At 25.0% G+C, this 15,347-nt stretch overlaps 1 protein-coding gene across 1 annotated transcript; it reads left to right on the top strand.

The window, feature by feature from the left end:
• Positions 1 to 298: 298 nt before the first annotated feature.
• Positions 299 to 13,661, top strand: LOC129969073 (4-hydroxy-2-oxoglutarate aldolase, mitochondrial-like). Its single transcript, XM_056083481.1, has 7 exons — positions 299 to 597; positions 3,381 to 3,509; positions 5,233 to 5,360; positions 7,140 to 7,274; positions 9,245 to 9,341; positions 11,553 to 11,686; positions 13,362 to 13,661. Exons 1-7 carry the CDS (start codon positions 357 to 359, stop codon positions 13,509 to 13,511), a joined length of 1,014 nt encoding a protein of 337 aa, XP_055939456.1. The 5' UTR covers positions 299 to 356; the 3' UTR covers positions 13,512 to 13,661.
• Positions 13,662 to 15,347: the final 1,686 nt, after the last annotated feature.

Here is a 15,347-nt window from a genome sequence, read left to right as displayed (position 1 = left end):
ATTAAATATTTAAATTCTATGAAATTTAGTTTTCAGTTTTAGATGTTTCTTACATATAAAATAATATATATAAATATGTGTTTCAAGAATTTGACCCAATTCTCTCAGAGTGGTAAAAAAAATGGTCCGTTTCTGTAAAATGTGATTTTTAATTTGGGAATAATAAAGGGACATATAATTACCAGAAAATTTTCTTTTAGGTGTCGTATTTGCAAGATAGTCTGATTATAATTTTTTCGTGCATTTTCCTCTGAAAACTCCTTTTCTACTGAGAAGGTGGCATCATGATAGTTCTATATTGTTTTGTTTACATATAGTAGTGTTTTGTTTACATATTGTAGTACTGATAAATTGAAATGTTTCGTCAATTTAGAAAATGCAATGCATTAGAATTCGGTATTTGCAAGCCTATCTTAAATCGTTTGATTTCAAAGGAATTTCAAAATAGTTTAATTAAACGATTGTCCACTTTAAATTCTTCGTTGGATATATCTGGCATATATCCCCCTATTATCACTAATTTTGATAGTGATGGAAACATAGATTTTAAAAAATTGTTGCTGAATTTAGAAAAATGGAAATCGATTCCATTTAAAGGTATTATTGCAGATATTTTCTGATGGATTTACTATAATTAGCATTGCGATAATTTATTAAAATTTTTAAGTAATCTAAGTGCTGATTAAATCATAGCCTAGTTCGATAACATATGCTGGGCACTTTTTTTTGTTTTGTATATCACCAAAGGGTTACGATATTATTTTCTTTAACAGCTCTCATCATATGGTTAGTTGAAACATTTAAACTATCTGATGTTACTATAAAGTCAACTTCTGTTTCATTTTCACAATCAATTTTGTATTCAAATATCAAGTAATTCTATCTCTGTCATGATTATGCATTACAGTAGGAATTGTGGATCAGCTGATTACTCTCATTTTTAATCTCAGTCGTTATTTTTTTTTCTTTTCTTTTTTAGTTCAACACCTGTAATAAATTAAGATTTCTCAGATATCTTCAGCCAAGCATTTTAAAATATTACTGATCTATAATATTTTTCTTGATTTAGAATTCTTTTGTATAAATTTTTTTGGCCTTTTAATTCTGATTTTGTATCAGACTATCTTATTACTTATTTATTTCCTCTAAATTCTTAATTTAGTTATTTTTCTGTCTTACCAGCCATGATTAATAATATTTTATTATGTATATAAAAAAATCATTGACAATCCAGAATTGAAGGTGCACTCAATTCAGATTTCAACTTTTTAAGTTTAAATAAAGTTTTAAAGTTTAATTAAACTTTTACTAAAAGTTTTTAATAGAAGTTAATTAGACTACAGGTAAAATACAAAATTCAAACCCTTTTACAACATAAATTTTGATGAAGAAGCAGTGTGGGGGGGGGGAATCCTTTCTTCTATTAAATGTAAATAGTATCCTGAGACTTCAAAAGGATTGTACTTCATTAAATAAAATAGCAGTCCTGGTATTTAGAAAGAATTATATTTCATAAATTAAAACAGCAAAAGTGTAAAATGTTTTCATGCTTGATAACTGAATAGAGATTTAAATTTAGTCAAATTTTGTATTGAAAACTGTTCATTAACAATCTAATTATTCATCCAGTAGTGACTCTTGCACTATAACTTTAGCGAGTGCTGTAACTTGACATATAATGTGCTTAAATTTTGCTTTTTCTGAAGAACTTTATTATTAGTTAGTGAAATATAATATCAAGATTTTTGACTACATGTGAAATTTTTGCTTATCTCTCTTGTATTCCTTACTCTTATTTACTTCAATTATGTCTAAATAAGGAAAACTTAAACAAAATTAATAATTAAATTTGAAAGTTACAAATAATGCTAATTTAATATTTATTTATGAAAAAAAAACAGATATATTTTTACGTTAATTATGAAATATTAAAATATTTTTTAATAAATTTTTATTTGTCAATAATTATCCTTCATTTTTTTTTGTTTAAATTTCAGATTTTTTCATTTTTTTTTAATTTTATGGCAGAAAAATCTTTTAAAAGTATTTAATCTATCTATGAAAGTTAAGAAGGAGTGTATCTTTTACTCTTCTCAAATATTGGAGTGGAATAAATGCACTTTGTTATTGTGTTTAATTAATTAAATTAATTAGTATAACTAAAATTAGTATCTTTATATTGATACCTTCCCTTTCCTTTTATAAGTTGTATAGTAGATCAAAAACTTTTGTTACATTCAAGATTATTATTTTTTGGAAATTTTGCCTTTGCAAACAGAGATGTAAAATTTTTTGCTGTATATTAAAGCTATTAAAAGAGTGTTCTTAAATTGTTGATAGAGTTATAATTAGTGAATTCCAAATTAAATAAACTAGGTTTATGTTTATGTACTGAAAAATAGTTGGGTTTTTATAGTTCTGAAATATCTGTGCATATACCAACCTTGCCCATCACATGAAGGATGACTTAATAGGGCTAAGAAGTAAAATGATCATTAGTAGAAAAGAACAAAACTAGTTCAATAAGTGAGGAGAGGAGAGTAATCTTTTAGGTATAAATTTTAACCTTTTCTTTTTTTCAATGGCTGATGATTCATCTTTATATATACATTAAAAGTTAATTTTTTTAAACCCTGAAACTATTTAATTAGATTAATTGGAATGTGAACAGGGTTAAGAAACATTTAATAATTATTTGAAAATTTATGTATTTCACATTAAAGATATATATATTATTTATTTCATTATTATCAAAACTAAATATGCATATAAAATATTAAGCATTAAATTTTTATGATTAAAAAGTCAACACATCTAAAAAAAAAAAGGGAAGAATTCATTTTGGAAACTTCTGAATTATTTTTTTAAAAAACATATGACTTTACTCTTATTTAAATATTAATAATGTTTGGAATTTGTTATTTGAAATGAATGATAATGAAAGTATTCAGAAAAGAAAAAGGAAAAAAAGATTTAAATTGCCTAATCCTTTCTAATAAATTCTGTTTGCTCCATTAAAGTAGTTCATAATGTCTGGAACTGATATATACTGTTTAGAATAAATGAAATTGATTTTTTTTTTTATGTATAAAACATAAACCTTATTTATTACTTTCTTAAACAAATATGTTGTTTAAATAAGTAATCCTTATCTACTTAGTTTTACTGTTCCTATTGACTTTTTAAAATTCATTCTTATGTAAAAACAAGTTTGAAACTTGCACAAAATAATAATAACAAATAAAATGCACAATATGATTTTATTAACAAGATATATTATTTTACAAAACAAAATTCCATTATCTGTATATTATTTTATTTTCAAATTGTACTTTAAATTGCTTATTATGCTTTCTATATATTAATTTTTGTTCTTACAGGTTATGTAGTTCTAGGATCAACTGGAGAATTTGTATCTCTCAGTGAGGATGAAAAAGTTAAATTAGTGAAATGCATAAAAGATTCCAGTACTTCTGATAAACTCATTCTTGCTGGTTCAGGATGTGAATGTAAGTTTTTTTTTTTTTTTTTTTTTTTTTCTGCAAACCATTAAATACATCAGGGTTATTGGATTAAGAAAATTATTATTTTCTCTGATTAGTAAACATGAATTTGATTTGTGATTTAAAATTTGGATATGAATTTGCATATATATTTTCAAGTTATTTTGATAGTTTCTCATATTTATTATAAATCATATTTTATGCAAAGTTTTTTTTTTTAATTTCTTTTCTGTATTAAATTTTCTTAAATATGACACTCATTCATGTATAACTTAATAAAAAGTATAATTTCAGTAAATTTCTTTTAAATTATATTAAACACACAAGGATTGAGATAATTGTGGTTAAAATGAAGTTCTTTGTTTGAAAAAACTATAGTTAAAAAATTAACTGATAATTATTTTTTTTAAAAAAACTTTTTTTATTAATATATATTTGATATAATATATATTTGATTATAAAATATCAAAATGTAAAGATAATTTTCAAAACTTTTGCTTTGAAAATGATAACATTCAGGTGCAATTTAAGGAGAATTACATTTAAACTTTAATAATCTGTCTAATGAATGGTACATGGCAGCTGAAAATTGTTTTGTAAATAGTGTATATATAGAGAGAAAGACTGGTGTGAAAAAAAAAAAAAAAAAAAAAAAGGAAATAATGGAATCCATTTGATATAGCCACAGAAGTAAAAGATAACTGTGCTATAAATAGACTGCTGGGCATTAACTGGTTAAAGAGTAAGTATTTATACTCTCTGAAGATTTTGGCTAATTTTCTTCAGAACCAAGATATCCTCCATTATAATTATATTTTTGTAGTATTATTCTATTGTTATTCTCTATTTAAATTATTATTATTATTATTTGAAGAATTTCAGGTTTTTATCAAATGTTGCAAATTGAAAGACAAAAATATTATTTATGAAATTATTTAATTAAGTAATAAAGAGCTGTTTTTATTTTGTTCAAATATATTGTATTTTAATTAAATGTGTTACTGCTGCTAACAATAGAGGGTATTTTAATTAAACATGTTTTTCCAACTACTTTTTTTTCAACCAGTTTTTATTGCCTTTTTTTAATTTCATGCTTTCTATTTTGTTATTAAACAAAAAAAGAAGAACAAGCTTAGAATAATACTACTGATTTAAAGGATTCTTTATGTTGGTACATAATAATTTTAAATTATTTATCATACATATCTCACTTAATAATTTTTTTTTTCGTTACCTGAAAGGTCATTAAGAAGAAACAGCACAGTGAACACCACTTCAAAATTATAAGAATTTCAATTTTTCTGTATGAACCTTGTAATTGTTTACCATCATAAGTATTCTTATACCTTCTACAGTAGACTATCATTTTTCTTTCAATAACTGATTCATGTTTCGTTTTGCTTAGAAACAAACAAGATGGCATTATCACTGTGAATTTCACCAAAAAATTGGCATTAATTATTCTTACTTACAGCCCTTCGTGTGTATCGACTCAGAGGTTGTAAATAACATCAACATATTTGCCTCATCTATGATAGAACTGCACGAACTTAAAAATATAAAAATAAATTAATTAAAAAATGATACAAATATACTTATTGCTTCATTCTTGTAAATTTTTAAAATAACAACTTTTGGGAAAAGAATATAGCAATAAATATGTCAAAAATAGGTTTCATGGATTATCAAAATTATCAAAAGTGCTAAAATTATCAAAATTTTGTTCCAGCTACTGCTCATACTATTGAATTAACAAACAAAATGGCTAGTGTTGGTGCAAATGCTGCGCTTGTTGTGTCTCCCTGTTTTTATAAAGGCAGGATGACTGAGGATATTCTTTATGACCACTACCAAAAAGTATGTTGCAACTTTTATTATTTTTATGAGTTTTGATAATTTTATTTATTCTATATTATTGTAAAAATGTCTTTAATCTTATTTAATGATTTTTAAAATGGATTCCTATTAAATTCCCCCTTAATCATATTTACATCAGGGTATCTCCAATTCATGATTTATTTCTGTTTGTTCCAAATATAATTAGATTGTTTAACCCCTAATGGCTGTTTGGAAGGGCAGGATCTGGCAAGTGCTAATTGTTCATTTATTCTATAGAATTATTCATATAAACAAACTTTACATGAAAACAAAACCATTTTTAAATATGTGATAACAATTTTTTTCCTAATAAAAATTAATTAAAACATTTGTTATTTAATATTTTTAAAAATTAAAAGCTAGTGTATTTTGCTGTCATTGAAAGTATCTAAAACACTAGATTATTGAATCAGATCTTGTTCTAGAATACCTCCTATAACATTCCATACCAAATGAGTTGAGAAATCATGAATAACCATTTTTAAAAAAGCACATTTTTCATTATGCTTCCTAATATATGTTTCTGTTTATATTTGTGAAAAACTAATGATTCATAGACATTTTTAGAACCTCAATTCTTACCTTGGGGAGAGAAATTCTGATGTACTGCAATAATCTTTTAAAGAAACCTAGACTTATTTTGCTCTTTGATAGAAAATGTTTCATTACTAAAGTCTAATGCAATTATTCCTTCAATTTATCAATTTATTCCTCGAATCAATTTCTGCCTTATCACAAAGATTCTATTTTAAGTACAATTACATATTCAGCCCAAATGGACTAAAAATTTGTTGTGTGTGGCCCTGTCATTTTTTACCCTTTTTTTTTTCTCACCTTTTAATTTATAAATTAAATTTGCAAATGCATTATTTGTTCATTTTAACATGGACATTTTAGTATCTGTAGGGAATAAAGTAAAAATATGTTAGAATTTTTAGTGGTTTAATTCTTTCTTAATTCATTGTTGTTAATTCTAAATACAATCCTCGAGAGATTTGACAGTTTTAGTTTTGTATTTCCTATCTTCTCTCATTTCAAATTATATATTCTTTGATAAATAATTTGTTAGACAATATATTATTCATTTTGTTCTTGTCTCTTTCCTTGCTAAAATGCAAAAAATGATGGGGAATAAATTAGAAGAGGTATATGAATCAGTTTTTATATGTTTCAAGCAGAGAAATCTATTTTATATTTAAGACTATTTTCAGATTTTGTATATATAAAACAATTTTTAAAAATACTCTTTTTTAAAACTTAAATCATTGGTGTTAACAAATATTATCCATTTTGTTTGTATCTGATAGAATTATTTAATAGGTTTCCTATATCTCTTTGCTTGACATAAAACATATATAATTTTCAAAACAATATATAAATTTTAAGCTATCTATATGCTTATCAAAAAGTCATTTGTTGCAACCCTTGCTTTTGGTGAATTTTTTTTTTTTTTTTTAGCTTTTTAATGTCAAATATGTATTTTGTTTTTTATTTAATGTACTTTGTGTCCCAAAATAATAAAATTTACCTATCTGTTATATTATGTAATTTTTATATTTTGTTTACTTTATTGTATCTTATAATTCACATTGCATTTGCATATATTCATGTTTTTCTTCATTTCGAGAACTTATAATATTTCAAGCCTATTTTGAATGTAACCATCAAGATTTATGATTTTGCTGGCAATTAAATTACTAGCAAATGATTTACATCTGCATTAAACATAATTTTATCTAAATTTATTTCTTATTTTAGGTAGCTGATTCTAGTGAAATACCTATTATTTTGTACAGTGTGCCACCTAACACAAGTATAGATTTAACTGCTTCATTGGTTGCCAAACTTGCAGATCATCCTAACATAATTGGGCTTAAAGATAGTGGTGGAGATGTAAGATATTATATATTTGACTTGTCTTTAATTTTATATATATATATAATCTGTAATTTGCTGTATTTTTTTTTCTTTTCTAATTCTTGATATGAGAATTTCGAATATTAAAATGTGTAAGTACAAGGTTTTGTAAATTTTTTATGCAATAAAAAAAGATTATAATGGCCTATTGTTTAGTCTACAAATTAAAATTAAACTGTCAGTAGATGATAGTCATACAGAGGAATTCTAAAATCATGAGACAAATTTTGAAGATATATGAGGCATACTGAAATATGTCATTATTACTATATAATGTGTAGTCTAAAATCAAAAGAGAATCCATGTAAAAAAAAATGTTTGCCATTAAATTAAATTTTAAAAAATGCTGAAATGTGTTGCCAAACAAAATAGGCAACACATTTAATAACATTTGAATTTATAATAGCACAAAAATACAATTTGATAAATAATGTAACAAGTTTTATATAATATAAAAGATATAGAGATGAATAAAAAGGCAATGACAACAATAAAACTTTTGATACTTAAAGTAAGCCTTCAAAGAGCTTGCCATTCAAAACTATGCATGTTATTATTTATATAAGTGGGTTGTTATACTGTTATAAATTTATATTCTACTAAACCAGTGTTGTACACTTTGTCTGGTTTCTTTTACTTAATCCAGTAGCAAAGAACTTCTTTTAATAGTACCCTACAAATTTGTTACCCCATATTGTATGATGACCCCTAGTCTTGTCAATGAGCTCTAGTCTTGACATTCATTGTGACAAAATTGATATTCTTTGAAAATACCAACAATTCTACATCCTTCTGAAAACTTCTATACCCTATCATAGAAACTATAAAAAATGAGAGATCTTGAATGAATTAATCAAGATATTCTCATTTTGGATTATTGATCACAATCTAAGTACTGTAGTTGTATTGTTGCTTTTTTAAATAACAATTTGCTATTTTTTCTGTGTTGGCATTTATGTTGCTGCAACTGTGCTTTTATTTCATGGAATAAAATGTTCTTATCTGTTATTAAGCTCACTGAATTTCTTGTGCAATACATCCACTGTTGGATTTCCATAATAATAATAATCTGTTTCAATTTGCCTAACTTATCTTTTAAGTTTGTTATATAATGTTAGAATCACTTTGCATATTTTCATCTCTTTAATGACTTTAATGTAATTTAACATTAATTTTTGAATAAACTTTACAGTTAATATAACAGTTGTATAGATAAATTGAATTTTTTAATAAGTTATGAAATTTTTATATAGTTTTCTTGAGAAATAGGTCTGGTAAGGCAAATAGTTTTATGGATATGAAGTGATTAGAATGGTGAATGAAGAAATGCAGAATGACTGTTAAAAGGATGCCTAGTTAATAATGTGATAAATTAGAATTCTTAAGACTGTTGGAAATTTGGCAGTTGTTGATTAGAAGCAAAGATACAATATCTTTCTTGAACATTCAATGTCTTTTCATGTTAACTATTTATAAAGCTGAGATATAGAGCTGAAGGAAGTCAGTAGTGAATAATTAGAGCTCAGTTAAACTTAAGCAAGTAGTTGAGGAATCTCTTTTTTTAGTTTTCTTTGAGTTCAATTGCTTATTACCGATTTGCTGTTTGTATGCTGTTGTTTATTGCAAATGCTGCTCTTATGTGCATTTTAGTTTGCTATTGTGTTTCCTTTTTTTTTTTTTTTTTTTTTTTTTTGAATAAGCATTGTTATTTTTTATCAAGCTTTTTGAACTTTTTTCACTGTGATCCCATTTGATAGATTTTGGATAATTTCCATAATATTATTTTTTCAAATTGTTTTGGGGCTGGAGTAATTAAATGTCTTAGTGAATGAGAACTAGCAATATGAGAAAATTTATTTCACTTTTATGATTCAAAATACATTTAAATAATGAACTTCTGACTATATACCTAGATGAATATTTCATGATGCTTGGTTTATTTTTAGATTACAAAAATTGGTTTGATTGTGCATAAAACAAAAGGCAAGAACTTTCAAGTTTTGGCAGGATCTGCAGGATTTTTGTATCCAGCTTTATGTGTAGGTAAGGAAAATAGTTCCATTTCTGAAAACAAATACTCATATCTTTAAAATAGTTAATGTTATTTTAGTTTTCCTTCTCAATCATCAATATTCTTGTAATTCCCTGATTTCTCTTTGATTGAGAATCTTATGTATTTTTGTGTCACATTTATGATTGATGTGCAGTTATGTACTATTTTTCAAAATAGCAATGACACATCTGCACAGATATTACAATTAAATGTTCTTTCGTTATTTTAATTTCCTAACTCCCTTTCTTTAAACATACCAGAAAATGGCATTAAGAGAATTTTTAAGAGAAGCTTCTAATTTTCAGTTTACTCATTTATTTTAATTTTTCTTTTTATGTGAAATTTTATTTTCATATGTAATGATTTTTATGCTTCTATTTAATGTGAATATATTTAATGTGAATCTATTTAATGCCCTATTACAGTTTGTTTATAAAAAAGTGCAATACAACAAAAAGTATCTTCTATTATTTTTTAAAACATTTTTTTTCTTTAGATTTGCTGAATTCTTTTGTATTTAGCATTGTGAGGCTGATAACAGTCTCAATGACATGTATTAGCATTGTTTCATTTATAATATATATTTTTTTAATTTATGTTTGTGCAATGTCTATTCTTTTATTTTATTTATACAGAGGGTAGGATAATATTTTGTTAGTTTTTATCACCATACAACATGACATTTTTATGTTGAAAACAAATGCATATTTTGTATGTGAAAGAAGGTGAAAAATTGGTATTGGAACATGCAATTAAATAACATGGAGATTACTTCATCGATGGCTTCATGTAGATAATGAGCAAAATGAAAGAGAACATGAACATCATTGAAATTAAATATAATCAACATACCTTGTTAATAAGCTATTTATTGATGTAGATAATGTGCAAAATGAAAGAGAACATGAACATCATTGAAATTAAATATAACCAACATACCTTGCTAATAAACTATTTATTGAAAGTAACTACTGTATATATTATAAAAAAATATATCATTTAAAAATGCATGTAGATATATAAGAGGATAGGCAAAATAGAAAGAAATACCCATGAATTTAAGAAAGGAATGATACGAAATGTTTAGTGAATACAAGTTCACTTATATAGAATAGCATATATAGAAGAAAAAAAAAAACATGGTCTTAAAGATGCCAAATCTTAAACTGGATATTTATTATTACCTCACATCACACCAGTAGGTGTCTCTCTCCAAAACCCATCATCATTGAGATAAACCAGTTGAAATTGGTATGGAATGAATTGAAAGGTTAGATATTCGAGCCGTGCTAATATGCCATCAAATCATTTTAGTTATGCCATTTGAATTGAGCTGTCTATTAATGCAGGTTTGGAGGTAGAAGGTTTAGCTGCGTTTTGGAAGGTTCTTAAATCTGTTTTTAATAAGACACTCTTTGAGAGGGGGGTGGGTGGTGGGTGGATAATGATGCCTGCTTGAAATGATTGCAAATATTCGCCTTTAAAGAGGTGCATTTTGCAACATGGAAAAAATGATTAATTTTTTAATAATAAATAATGCTTAATATAGATATTACTTATTCATCACCACTTAATATTTCAAATATTGTTGTAATGCATATTGATTTCAGCTTATAAGCAATATAAGAGAGCAATAAATACTATGAATTGTAATGGCCATTCATATGTCGATTCACTTAATGTAAAGAAGATAGAGAACTATGAGGCAAAAATTATTCATTTTTACTATTAATTAATTTATTTTTACACAAGTCACTTCTCCAATGTATGAAACAATGTCAAATCCATGCTCATAATCATTAGTTATTTTCCCTCCTCCCTCTACCTGAACACTCTGACACTTTTTTAATTCACTCTGCCTATGTTTAGTAAGGATTAAAATGTATATACAGCAAATGGATAAAAATAGGTTTAAAATTCAGCACCAGAAGATATATTTTATGCTTTTAAAATTATTTATACAAATTCAATAATTTATGTTTAATAATATTTATAATGAAATTATTTATTAATTTATTTTAATATTAGTTTTATGCAAATTCAATAATTGCATACTGAAACATTTTCTTAAAAATGCAATGGCAAACTTTCCTTATAATGAAATAAACTTTTGTGCTAAAGTTCTTTATTATAAAAAAGAAGAAGAAAGAAAAAAAAAAAAAAAAAAAAAAAAAAACATTTCATTTTTTGGTATATTTTAGGGTGTGTTGGAGGAGTTTTAGCACTGGCGAATCCTCTTGGAAAACCACTTTGTGATCTTTATCAACATGCTTTACAAGGAAACCATGATGCAGCTCGTAGTCTTCAACATAGAGTTATTGAACCAAATTTGTGTGTAAGTTTGTTAAATAGATTTAGTTATTTGTTTTTCAGTGATCAATTTATTTTTTGTTTTATTTGATGTAGTAAATACTAATAATTTTGCACAGAAAAGGTTTAATTTATATATATTACTTACACACATAAAACTTCTTCACTGATTTGAATTCCTTTAAAAAAATTTTTATCAAAATATATGAAATATTAATATTTATGTAATTTAATAAAAAGTTGTTTCATGCTAGAAATAGGGTGCACATGCATAAAGGCAAAAATATATTATTCCATTTTCTGCTAAACAGAATATGGAGAATTTTTTTATTTATGTACTATATAAGGTATGAAATTTCCTCAATTATATGTAATGATATCTCTAAATCCTAATTAATTTCTTAATTTGTTATCTTTATTTAACCCATATTAACTTCATTCTAAAATGTTCTCTTATTTCCTGATCCAATTCCACCTTTTTTTTTATTTAATTAATGCAGCACAAGCTCTGTAAAAATGCTTAAATCAGCAATTCTCACGCTCCGAGTGTAAGGATAAAAATCTGTGAAGTAAAACAAATTCTTTTAGCAGATACCTATAATTCCCTTACCTAAATCAGCATGTGTAAAGAAATCCCTATAAGAATTTCATGGTATATAATCAAAAAAACAAAAATATTTTGATTTCTTTTACTCTTGTGCTGTGCTGTAGATTGACGTATCTCATCGCTTCTTGCTTATACATAAATTAAGCCTCCCAGGATGGAATAAAGTAAAGTCTAAAAATTGAAAAGTATCTTCTATTTGACCACGAAACTGCTTTAAAAAAATGTGCTTTTTTACATTATATATATATGTGTGTATGTATGTCTGTGTGTAACAAAATTATATATTTTATTTGAATAGACTTATATTGTGCTTTTAAACTTATTTCATTTTAGCACACTAAGTTGGAAATAAAATGTAGTGTATTGCTTTTAAAAAATTAAAATGATATTTTGTTTCATGTCAATTAAATCTATTTTTACTTTCTCATAAACTAAATGTGCAAAGAAAAAATGTTGTGATCATCAGAAATTAGATTTTTTTAAATTTTGATAAATTTCCTTGTTTTAAACATCAGTGAGTGCAATTTAAAAAAAAAAAAATTTCAAATTAAGTCTATCTGTGAGTATGCAAACTCAAAAACATAGTAAGCTAGATAGATAAAACTTTACCATGTGCTCTTTACATCTAGATTATAGATTTTTTATCATATTTTTGATAAAATCATTTCGGAGAAAATGTGTTTATTTGTCCTTGTTTATGTGAATATGGTAACTAACTAACATGGGGAACTAGATGATTAAAACTTGTTTCATCAGAATTTTGAACTTTATTATATTTTAGATCGAATTAAATCAACAAGAATAAAATAAAATTTTTCATTTTGTAGTAAAAATCAAGGTATTTCAAGTATGTATGTATGTTTTTTTAATGCATTGTATTGTGAAGCAGGAAATATGCCTGTATTATATCAGTACATACTATAGTTGTCTATGTCTGCATTGTTAGTTATGGATTTTGTTTTGACGTTTAAAATTTCACTGCCTTCTTTTCTAACCTTCCCTATAAGTTGCAAGATGTAGTTCTTAAAAGAACTGAAAAGATTTCTATCTGAAAGGCTCATTTCATTATTATTAAAATCTATTTTTTCTTTAGGTTACAAAATTGTTTGGAATTCCTGGTGTTAAAGCTGCAATGGATATCATGGGTTATCATGGAGGCTTGTGCCGTTCCCCATTGAAAGCACTTTCATCTCATGAAAAAGAAAAGCTGAAAAAGGATTTTAAGGCAAATGGATTTTTGTAATCTCCAAAGTTTATACCAAATATTTTCCTATATACATGTATGCCAATATTGTTGTTCCTTATATATTTTTATATTCAGCCAAATTTTTATATCCGTATTTTTTATTACATTTTTACATTTAAATAAATTTATATTCTTGTTGCATTTCAATTATTATGCATTTTTTAGTACGTTTTGAGAAGTTTCATCATTTTCTCTCTTATAAATTTATTTGGACAATTATCTTTGTTATTAATAATAACATAATAACATAATAATAACATAACATACATAATAATAACATTATATATATAATTTTCTTCAAGTATTTTTAGGATTTCAGGCTGCATACACTATGAGGCTTATCTTTTAATGAACTGGCCAAATCAGTTTAATTTTACTACATATTTTTTTTTTTACTTAACATCAAATTAAGAAGTTAAACTAAAGTGGCATTTTATTAACATTGCATTTATTTATTTATTATTAGCTACCTTTGGAGACTAGCTAATGCTTTGGGGTGGAGGAATATTGGGGGATTTTAATTTTAATTAAATTTTTTATCCAAAATTTGATATTCATGATACTCTCAACTAAATAAATGAAATAATAAATAAGGATGAAATTAAAATTGTGTTATTTTTATAGCCTTACATCTCTTTTATTGCATACATGGAACTTCCGAATGGAACTGAAGTTCATGACATCGTAGTGTCATTATAAAATTTCTAAATATGTATTCTAAAAGAAAATGTCTTTTGTTTGATGATTACATTTTCATTTTCTTATTCTGCAGTTAAGTAGAATCTTTGCTTTTTAGCTTTCAACTGTAGAAAAACAATCATGAACTTAATTAATCACATGATAAGTATTAATATTAAATATTATAATCAATGAAAAAAATAGTTAAAAATTATATTAAAAAATATATTTAAAGAAAAACTTTCGAAATTCAGTAAAGAAAATTGCTTGACAGCTAACAATCTTACTTGGAATCAATAAAAATGATGTGAAAATTGTCTTTGTATAATAATATTTTAGAAAGCTAATGTGAAAAAATACCAAAATCTTGTTTACTTATTAAATTAAAATTTCAAAAACTTCCTCAAAGTGCACATTCCTACCCTCCAAAATATAATTGTGCTAAATTTTGTAGTTTGAAGTCAAACAATCTGGATGTAGAATGCCAATAGACAGAAACTTACTCTTTTATTATCAGAAGAGATGACTCGCGTCTCCATGGTATCCAAATTCGTACAAATTATTTAAGATGATTCTCAGTGTGTATAGATATTCATGGAAACCAGACCTGTATACTTGATCATGTATTAATATTATTTTAAATTTTATAGTTAAAACTTTTTTATTTATTTTGAGGACTAATTTAACAACTTGGCCAACATTGTTTTATTTGATTTCCTGCATTTTCTTTCTAGTTAAATTAACTACATAATCAAAAATTAGCCACTGATTAATAGATTTAAATTTTGTACACTGCACTTTCAACCCAATAACTATTTAGATGACTGTACTGTAAGATCATTGTTGAAAATTGTTAATGTGGCACAATTTTTACACAAAGAAATGAAAATAAATTTAAATTGGTGTTATTTTTAATATTTGGTTTTAATATTTAGTATTCAAGTACATTTAAATTTTTCCCGTTTTTGGTACCTTTCACTTCTTTCCTTAAAATGACATCAGAGACAACAGCCCAACTGACCATCATACTTGTTATATTTTCTTTCTGTTTAAGAATGTGATCATTTTTTAGATATTTTATGTATCAGATATTTCATGAATGAGTTTTAAAAAATAACTCATGCAATTATTGGCTAAAAAATAAATCAATATATT

Source organism: Argiope bruennichi, chromosome 5, assembly GCF_947563725.1.
Source record: "Argiope bruennichi chromosome 5, qqArgBrue1.1, whole genome shotgun sequence".
Taxonomy (NCBI): Eukaryota; Metazoa; Arthropoda; class Arachnida; order Araneae; family Araneidae; genus Argiope; species Argiope bruennichi.
Note: the sequence above shows the minus strand (reverse complement) of the source record. Positions and strands in the feature narration are given on the sequence as shown.

What these genes read in the sequence shown, in the direction of transcription:
- LOC129969073 (XM_056083481.1), top strand. Translation starts at nt 357, where the DNA reads ATGTTTCGTCAATTTAGAAAATGCAATGCATTAGAATTCGGTATTTGC. An exon ending in TTAAAGATAGTGGTGGAGAT is followed by an intron (nt 7,275 to 9,244) that starts GTAAGATATTAT and finishes GTTTATTTTTAG; the next exon opens with ATTACAAAAATTGGTTTGAT. An exon ending in GTATCCAGCTTTATGTGTAG is followed by an intron (nt 9,342 to 11,552) that starts GTAAGGAAAATA and finishes GGTATATTTTAG; the next exon opens with GGTGTGTTGGAGGAGTTTTA.